The following is a 10303-nucleotide window of genomic DNA, read 5'->3' on the forward strand; positions in this document are numbered from 1 at the left end:
AAACTAAAATAGTATTTTCTTGCAAAAATATATAAATAAATAAAACTACAACAATAATTTTATATTGGAGTAGGTTTTTTAAATTGGTTTTATATACTAAGAATATATATATCTTTTTTGTTTCCAAAAAAGAAAGAAGGTCATACAAGTTTAGAATGACGCAATGTTGAGTAAACGATGACAGAATTTGAATTCAGATGGCTAAACTATCCATTCAGTTTTCTAAACTCTCAGTGTCCTCGACTTCGTCAAAGTACATTACATTTAAACATAAACCTCTGCTAAAAATGACAAGCACTGTAAAGAAAACGTGTCACATAACAGTGAATTTCTAAGACTGAAATAGTACATAAGGCCTTCTGGTGAAACACTTGTGACAAAGCCTTATTAACGTGTTTTAAGCCTGAGACTTTTAAAAATTGAGCACCATAATCATGAATTTTTATATTCAAGCTCTAGCCTCTGCTTAAGTTTACTGACATGGAAATATTCACAGCAGCAGATGATGTTCCTCCAAAACTGATCTCATCAAACATAAAACAAACAAAGCCTTCAAATCTACAGTAAACATAATAACCCAACAAAATTAAAATTAGTTTTTAGCTGCCGTTCATTAAATCTAGTGCCTTTTAAGGACTGTACGAGGGTAGCTATCTCACCATGAGGGACCTTCTGTCACTGTGGCTTATTTTAGTATGTTAATGAAAGCAAACCGGCCTGCTAATGATAATGATGACAAATTGTCACTTGGCCATGAAGATCCGCCCAGTGCCTTGGGATCTGGTCTTCTAAATTAGGATTTGTCAATAACATGCTGCCAATATGTCTTCTCACGAATCAAAAATATTGGTTACTGTAACTGGCAGGCGGCAAATGATTTCTCCTGGTTTATTTACAGTATCATCATTAGCATACCAGGGGGATGTATTGGATAAAATGATATGCCTTTGTGGATAAAACTCATTGAGGCTGTCTAGGAGACAGAGACACAGCTCTGATTTAATTTGATCCTTACTGTCTACACAACTATTAATAGCAAGATTCAATTAGATGCATTTAATTCTTAAATATGAGAAGATTTTTTGATCTGCGGGTATTAAATGGAATACATCAAATCAAGCGTGGCTCTGAAAGCGTGTTAATGACGCAGCGTTCCAATTAATCGTGACATAACAACATGAGCTTGCATAAATACAAAGAAAATGAATGTACTTATCACTCCTGGTGATTCTGAGGATTAGTAACTTCCCACATCTGAACTGCATTCAATGATAATCCAAATCACAGCTAATAAAATGACTAATGATGATTGGGTCAATAGGTAATTGAGCTTAAGCTTATAGATACAACAACTGAGAAATTAGCTTCGAATGGATTCCGAGGCCACAAATGTCCACCTGATCAGGCCATATACAATTCCAATCAGTCATGACTTTGCATAGCCTATAAACATGTCTCTAAATAGCTTGTTTCTATGTCAAGATTGAGACAAAGTTATGCACAATTTAGGACCTAAAATTAATTAAATCTGTTCAGGCCACTTTAATATAAATTGCCTATTGGTAAAAGCAGTGTTTATCACTATAACTAAATGAGTGTGGACAGAATACACCTTTGGCTTTACCCTCTCTGTTGCCTCTCAACCGGCAAATGGCCTTCCAACAACGTCCTCATACAGACTTTCCATACTGGACTCCACACTCTCTCCATTCCTCTCACTACAACACAAAACAATGCTTTAATCGGAGTAAGTGCATTTAGAGGCTTGCAATCCAAAAATAGGTCACAGGTATATTCCAAAATGGAAAAAAGCAATGCTAAATGCAAGTAATCATATGTATTGTTAAGGACACAAAATACTGTCCATGGGCTTCTCAGCTTTCAAATGGATAGAATAAAATGCCTCCCATATAAATTGTTGTTAATGTCAAATGATGTGCAACCAATTAAACATTAGTTTGGTCACCTGATAATATATAACTAAAACTAATATCTGGCTGAAAGGCTCAAAAATCACTGCTGTTTATTTATTTACAATAGTGTCAATTCTCTTATTTGTCTACATTGGTGAAAAAAATGGTGTGGAAACAATTTTCACTTATAAATTTCCAGTGAATATCACAAAGAACTACTAGCACAGTAATTAACATTGGAATAAATGTGAAACTTTTTTTTATAATGCAACACATTGTAATACTAATATGTCTGACTTCAGAAACACTTTTGCAAGTGTTTGTATTTGCATTTTGCAAATTAAATTATAGCCAGTTGATGTCTCATTCATGCTACTCTGGCCAACCAAAAGTGGACTGATTTCCTCTTCAGTCCCTGATCAACATTTAATTTTACACTTTTTTCCCACACAATAAAGAAAATAACAGAGCTTAGACAAGAACTGTTTATTTTTTATAACTTTGTGCATGTGCTGTCCAGAGATAGGAGTTTAAACCAGATTTTTTTTTGTCAAGATACTTAAAATATAGAATTCCAAGCAACAATTCATAGTGGATTATTTGCAAAAGCCAAGTGTGAAAAACCAAAAACTAATCCAAAGGGAAAGCTTATGAAACTACTTATGTGTTATCATAATTTAGAACTAATCATACCTTATTTTAACAAGGCACGACCTGAACCCCAGAAGATCCTATTCGATAAACTGAAATTCTAGGGAAAAATAGAAAATTCTGTATATCCAGTTACTTGTTTTTTTTATTTCATCACAATGAGATTGGCTCCAAATGAAAATAACATTTCATGAGCATTCATTTTATCTGACTAGGAAATAACTAAAAATAAATAACGGCCAGGCCACATCTCTATTTAACTTCTAAATACTGATCAGGAATAGAAAAGGTTTTGGACTGCTTTTTCTGTTCACCTATCACATAGTCCACACGGATGCATATATGTCTAGAATCTTCCTCAGAGGGATACAAACTGATCTCCCCCTCGACTTTAGTGTCCTGCATCACATCCACAGCATCATCCAGATACAGCACAGCCTGTTTCCAGTGCGTCTCTGGTTTGAAGGGAGACGTGGAGACCACCAGGGCCTTCTCCTCAGCGGGGAAAGTCACCGTGAACCACACGCAAAAGGCGTGGATGGAGGACGAGCCGAAGCACCGGCAGCTGAACACGCCCCTCACATCTCCGAGCTGCTCCAGCGTGACCGTGTTCAAATCCAGCTCGGCAAACTTGCACGGGTGGGAGAGCACATCCTCCACCGTCACCGGATTCACAGTGATGTCTTTGTTCATGATGCACTTCCTGGCAAAGTCGGTCATGCAGGACATGTCCACGCCGTACTGTGCTTTGACCGTGCTCCAGAAATTCAATCTGCCCTCCACCACCAGATCGTTTATGGGAGCGATGTAAAGATCCGCCCGGGACGGTAATATAAGGCCACCGGGTTTGAGCCACTTATCCCGGGCGAAGATCACGGAGTTCAGCATGGATTCGTGGAGGAGCGCGTAGCCCATCCATTCGCTGACAATCACATCCACCTGTTCGGTCAGTTCGATCGTCTCTAGTGTGGCTTTAATGACTTCGATTGTGTCCTCCATCTGATTCAGTTTTACGATCCTCACAGCCTGATCGGCGATCGAGCTCGCTTCGACTGCATAAACCTTCCTGGCACCCGCTTGCGCACAGAATAAGCTCAGGACGCCGGTACCGGCTCCCACATCAAGCACCACTTTCCCTTCTATTGACTTACTGTTTTTAAAAATGCCCAATCTGTACGTGTTAGTGCGCACTGTGTCTGCAATCATCTCTTCGTGAATGGTGACATCGGAGTAGCTGTCAAAGTACATGTAATCCTCTGTACTCCTGTCTAATTTTCTTTTCTTGGTACCGTGCTGTGACATTTTCCACAAGTTTGCCATGCGTCTTTAATTTTCCCAAAGTAGCCTACGTATCCGAAACGCAATTTGAAAGGCATCATGGGAGATGTAGTTTTTAAACACGCCCGTGGATTTCGGAAAGAACGATAGTCAGTTCTGAAATGAACTACACTTCCCATGAGTGGCAAGAAATTCTTACTATAACTAGAACGTATTTTATGTTTTGTTAAAAACAAACACTTATAATTGGTATAATTGTAACTTAAATGTGATAACCGTCCCAAAAGAACATGTGGAGACAACTCTCATGCTTTATAACTATTCTGAAAAAGCCATTTCCCTTAGGTGTTGGGTTAGTCTGAGTTAAATAGGCTATAATTATTGTTATCTATAAACAATATTTAGAGAGGGAGGGGGAGGCAGCATATCTGATCATTACTCCAAGTGACAAAGTACATACAGCTACAAATTTGATACTGTTCTAGACCTATATGCAAAACACTAACACTTGTTTGTCACAATATATCCATGAGGTTATTTAAGTTAATGCTGCACGCTGGCCCACACAAATAAGTGGATTAAGCCTGATAAATTCTCTTTTTTTTTTTTACAGTGAGTGTCTATGCTGTCTGCCTGTTTGGCAGTAGTTCCAGGACAGCTGTTTAAACTGACTGTGCCCAGCTGTAGCTGTACTAACATAACACCAGGGCTCCGTCTGAGCCAAACCACATTTTCCACCATGACGGATAGCATGATCTGCTTTTAACCTTAATAAAATAGCACTGCCTCACCCTCGGCCGTCACTCTCTCCGCACACGCTAAAGGCTACACACTGACAGCAGGCTATTCCTCTTGAATACAGTGTGTTTTATGATTTCTTCTGCTTTATCTATGGTGATAAATGTTCACGGTTGGATTATGAGATCTGGCCTTTTTTCAGTATTGTCCTCAAGTTGAACTCACAGAGTAAGGAGAAGTAAGAGGAAAAGGATGCACATTGGTTATCTTTATATGACACATATACACATTTCTATTAAAGTCAAATTAAAATATCATACAGGGATAATTAAGTACACATGTGAATGCATTACAGCACAGAAAATAATGCTTGTAGTGAAATGCATGAAGCAGTTGGCATGAAATGAAAATTCACAAAATTAAAATGTTCTATTTTTGTAAATGCATGTTATAGATCTTATTGTGAACATTTTATCCATGTATATGTTATTTGAAAAAAATCAGTACAAAAAACAATACATAGAACCCAGTCCTCATCCTTTTTTATTATTATAAAAAATATATATTTGGATGTCGCAATAGAAAAGATCTGTCACTACTTCCATTTCATCATGATTCTGCAGTCAACATGAAATCAAAATTCACCCTTTACTTTCCAAACGCACATGGACTTATTTTGAACAATTCTTCTGTTCATAAGGTCACACAGACTGTTTGACAATCTTAACCGTTAGTCAAATAGCTATTTAGATATTGTTTTAGCACACTAGCATTTAGTCTGACTCCATTCTGGTACTTAAAGCTCAATTTCACCATCAAATCAATTCCTGCCCTCATTGAATATCTGTTTCACTTGGAAATCAGGACATCAACAAAGGATATAGAAAATAATTAGTGTCCTTTTTAAAAGCTGGCAAGGGTATTTATTTTGATATTTTGCATTTGCATTGTTTTTTTCCCCCTGACCTGCAACCAACGTTTGGGTGGCGACCCACCAGCTGTGGACAAATGTATTAAAATGTGGTGTTTTGCTAAATTCCTTTGCACTGTTAGTCTCTTTTTCCATATCTCCCTTGGGTAGTTTTGAGTCCTTGCTATGATAACACACAATTTAAACAAAATCCACATCCTCTGAATGTTTTTACACACTCGGAAATGATTGGAAAATTAAAAAAAAAAAACCTGTGTGTTTGCACAGACATCGGCACCTGATCTCTCTTTAATTAAAATTGCACATCACTGTTTGCCCATCTAAAGCACAGACTCTGAGCTGATTGGAAGGGGATGGACTGGCAACGAAGGAAGAGACTTTGCTCAGTGGTCCTGAAACATGTCTGGAAAGCCTGAGATAATTTCAGAGCGGAGAGATGGTGGCTTCTGCAAATGGAAGAGACTGGTTGTTCAAGCATGAGTGTAACAGCGGGGAACCAAATCATTTTGGACAATGAAGGATGTCCTGAAAACATTTGATAACACAGCTCAAGCAGATTTTTCCTGGGTGGCTCATGTTGTTTCCAATCCGCCTGCTGAATCTTGTTTGGTTGGATCAGTTAAGGGTGAGGACGTGATAAGTCTGCTGAAAGGATGAAACTAGAAGGGGAAGTCACAATCACTGTGGCGTATTGGTGGTTTGATTCAGTAGCAGTGCCACCCTGGCAGCGCGAAACTGATTCCTATCTGAAGCAGCAAGCACATTAACATCTGAGGAAACAACCTGTCCAGCAGCCAGTCAAAATGTTTCTTTCAGTTGAATAAAACAATAATGTTACACTCATACAATAATACAATAATGTTTGCTTTTTTGGCCTCTTTTAAAGAGAATGATATGTTACTGTACACATTGCACAAATGTAGTTGATGAACGTGTCTCTACCTACAGTACATATTTGTAAAACTCCCAATATATATACCTTTAATAACTGCAGTTTACAGCTGTAATGAACACTAGTGGTGCTAAAACAACAACAATGTTTAGTTCTTTTCACACAAACTGTGATTACAAGGGCAGATTTTTAATCAATAAAGACTTATTTTTGTTTGGGTCCTCACACACTTTCACCATATTTCATGATTGGTAAATTAATATATATTTTTTTTATGTTTGCATCACATAGCCACCTGTATGGCTTTTCTGACGTTGTAAAGTTGCTCGGTAGCTCACCTGGTAGGCTTGAAAACATTTACTTTGCAGACTTGGCGCTCAAGTAGAAGTCTCATGAAACACGTCACAATAAAAGAGCTCAAAGACTTAGAGAAGCTTCTGCAAATGTGTTTTTATCTCACGTTTGCTTTTGTTAACATTTGGTTAGGGTTTAGAGGTGGTACGTTATTTTCAAACATGATAACCGTTTAGCACCATTCACCGGACATTTAATCTCAGAAAAACCATTATAATACAACAACCAACATACATAAAAATGTTGCAAGAGTGACTTAATATGTTTGGGATAAAACTGAACACGCTTTTAGCACCACTTACTGGACATTCCCCCTTTGAAAATGTGGTGAAACATCCAATAATTTTTTTTATTGTAGTTTTTTTCTCCTTTGTTAAATTATTAAATTAATATATTATTATTATTATTAATATTACAGGGAAGATAAAAGGAATAGAATCAGAACAGAACCCCGGTGTTGTGCTAACCGCTTGCCTCAAATATAAAATGCAGCATTACTGCAAAATTACTAAGACTTGCGAAACAACACAATGCATGAGGTAACACCTCAATAAACGGTTGAAACTGATGAGCAATGCAACGGACGTAAGTAAACACATTAAGTCACCTCCGGAGGTGAACCTAGAAATCAGTTAAACGAAAGAAGACCATTAAAGTTTTATGAAATCACACTCCCATACAAGAATATTTCAAATTGTGTGCGCGTTTGTGTGTGTCTCACTTCTCTCCTCAGCTGCCACTGGAATTTGTGTGCCTATGGGGAAATCCTAAGTGCTGACAGCAGGACTGAACCTGTCACCTGCCTGGCCATCGTCTGTGGCTCTCCATCAGCGTCAGGCCTGCGGGCAGCACCGCCTGCCAATCTGCCCACCATCACGCTGGCCTATTCAAAAATAAAACCCTTCTGAGAAATTAATATGTAATGCTCTGGCTGAGGATCGATTCCAGCAGGATCAATGTGGAAGTGCCTTGATATTTTACTCTCGTGATAAGGCGCACATTAGACAACAGCAGTTTGTTGAAATCTGCGTTTTTCTAAACATTGATTATGACGCAATCTGTTGATAAATAAGGCAGAGAAAATATATTATTAAACGAAAAACAAAATACAGATTTAAGGAAAGTTGCATTTTAGACTTAGGGCTGTTAGCAGTACAGGGCCATCCTTAGCTGACGCGGGGCTCCCTCTGTCCATTCGCGAGGGGCCCGGTGCAACTGCACCAGTTGGCCCTGGCAGTAAATGTGTTGTGATGTCACTTTTAACTTTATTTTTGGTAGATACTTTCCAAGAGGAACTATTTTTAAGTATGTTTATTATTTTTTTCTGGAAAACAAAAATACTGATAAAGAAAATGGTCACAGCTCACCCCTTCGTTCACACTTGAACCCATTAATCAGTTTTACCAAAGACCTGCAGGTATTCACCCGGCATCCAAGAATACATTGCATTACATTGTTACTTGATTAAATGACACATTAAGATCACATGTTAGACCCATGAGGAAAATACTGGCAACATCTTAACCTATCATGTTTCACATTGCCAATGTAGCTGTGAAAAATCTTAGAATGGTTTTACTGAATAATTAACTTAAATATAGGGCTGTCAAATTAGCAGGTTAATTTAGTACAATCAATTATATAAAAAAAGATTTACAGAATGCACACTCATACATGAATATAGGGTAAGATGACTTCTTCTTTTTTCCCTTTTGATCATACCTCACACCTCATTTCAACAAATGTAATAAATGGCTGTGTTCTTTTTAATTTTGTTATTTAATCTGAATATCAATATTTCTGAGATCTGGTTATTTGAAAGAGTTAACTGATTTAATTTTGTTTCTCTGGAAAATAGTTATCTATTCTATTCTATTGAATATTTGTTAATGAAGGATTTGTGGACACATTCATGTTTTTAGGGTAAGATTTTTTTTTTTTTTAATTTTGAGGTAAAAAGTTGAATTGAATTGACCAGAGTGGCATGTTGTTACCAGTGTGGTTATTTTTAATTTAAATATTTATTGTAATTATTTTTTTCTTATTCGTTATTTTGTCTTAATATGTATTAGATGTATATTTCAGACATCTTTGCTATTCATTTAAAACCTATAGGTTAACTGTGTGACATCATATGAGATATGATTTCAATATGAGAAATTAAATAGTTATACTGTATATAGTATTCACATGCTTATACCTTGCAGATGAATCTCTTTTTCTGGAATTCTGTTTTGTCTGACAGCTAAATAATAAAATAAATAAAAAATAAATGAATAATAAGAAAAAGTAAAAAGAATAGTTGATTTAGTATTTTACATTAATGACACAATTATGAAAATATATAGATATTAATAAGAATAATATCAAAAGTCATTTGTATATTCTGTAAAGGTTTACCTGGGGTTTTCTTTTGAACCAGATAGGTGCATCTTACCGCAGAATAATTGTAATTTTTTTGGTATGACAACTAAATTAGCGAATCTTTAAAGTTCAAAACCAAAATGAACACTGTTCTTAAAGAGGGCACCTTCCTCCATTTAACCCTATACAACATGACATGTGATGACAGCTATCTTTGTTTTCATCGTCATGTAGTTGTATCCAAATACTTTCCCTTGCACAGTAAACAAGAATACCACTGAAAAGAGAATTGTAGCTGTCCTGTAGCATGTACGCCAACATATACACCCTGAGACCTGAAGAAAACAATCAACACACAGACAAAAGAAAGATCATTAGCTGTGAGACCATTTCAAGAAACCACTTTTCTTTGTTTCGCTGTGGTGGTTCATGGTTAGAAGGTATTTACAGAAGAAATATTCCCCACTGGGTTCTAATCAGCATGGAAGGACAACACACTGACAGTCTTGAGCACAAAAAGCATCATATGTGACTCAGAACAACTGATTAGTATTCTGAGCCTGATTCTATTCTATTCTATTCTATTCAGTTTACGAATATCATGTTTTAAGTGTAAATATTATTGGTCTTATGCTTAAACCAAGAAACCATTTGACAGTGAAGTAAAAAATATACTTAATTTAAGATATTCTCTAAAAACAAATCTTGTTATTTTAGCCAATTACGCTTCGCAAGTAAGGATGTTGCAGTGGAATACTGATTAAGAATTTTTTTTTTCATCATAAAAACCTGATTACCCAAAAGGGAGAAAAAAAAGCGCAGCAAGAGCAGCATTGTGGAGTGCCAATTAAGCATCAGATAATTTTGTGGTGTTTGGTTTACGGTTTGCCAGCGTGAGGTGAAATCTGTGCATCTATTTTTACCTCCAAAGGCTTGTGTCCCACTGTGCTCTTGCTGGACACTATCAGAACATCACCAATTAACAGGCAGGTGCTAATAAGGTAGACACAAGCCAGATGGAGCAGAAGATGAAAAAAAGAGTCTGTGAGACATTGCTTGTTCTTTTAGTGATCAGAAATCAAAATCTACTCCTACATGCACGTCTAAGTATAAAAAAGATAAAGGGTTCTCAAAAAGGAATCTCCTACCAAGAGGAAATTATTACTTTATTTTTTTCTCCTT

General features: G+C 36.7%; 1 protein-coding gene across 1 annotated transcript; it reads right to left on the bottom strand.

Moving 5' to 3' along the window:
• Positions 1-2466: 2466 nt before the first annotated feature.
• Positions 2467-3933, bottom strand: LOC107548896 (protein arginine N-methyltransferase 6-like). The gene has a single exon (XM_016229751.1). The coding sequence runs from the start codon at positions 3882-3884 to the stop codon at positions 2817-2819; it is 1068 nt and encodes a 355-aa protein (XP_016085237.1). The 5' UTR covers positions 3885-3933; the 3' UTR covers positions 2467-2816.
• Positions 3934-10303: the final 6370 nt, after the last annotated feature.

The sequence above is a fragment of the Sinocyclocheilus grahami genome, unplaced genomic scaffold, assembly GCF_001515645.1.
Source record: "Sinocyclocheilus grahami isolate Dianchi unplaced genomic scaffold, SAMN03320097.WGS_v1.1 scaffold357.1, whole genome shotgun sequence".
NCBI classification, from domain to species: domain Eukaryota; kingdom Metazoa; phylum Chordata; class Actinopteri; order Cypriniformes; family Cyprinidae; genus Sinocyclocheilus; species Sinocyclocheilus grahami.

Excerpts from the sequence above, each read along its gene's own strand:
- LOC107548896 (XM_016229751.1), bottom strand. The coding sequence starts at position 3,884 with ATGGCAAACTTGTGGAAAATGTCACAGCACGGTACCAAGAAAAGAAAA.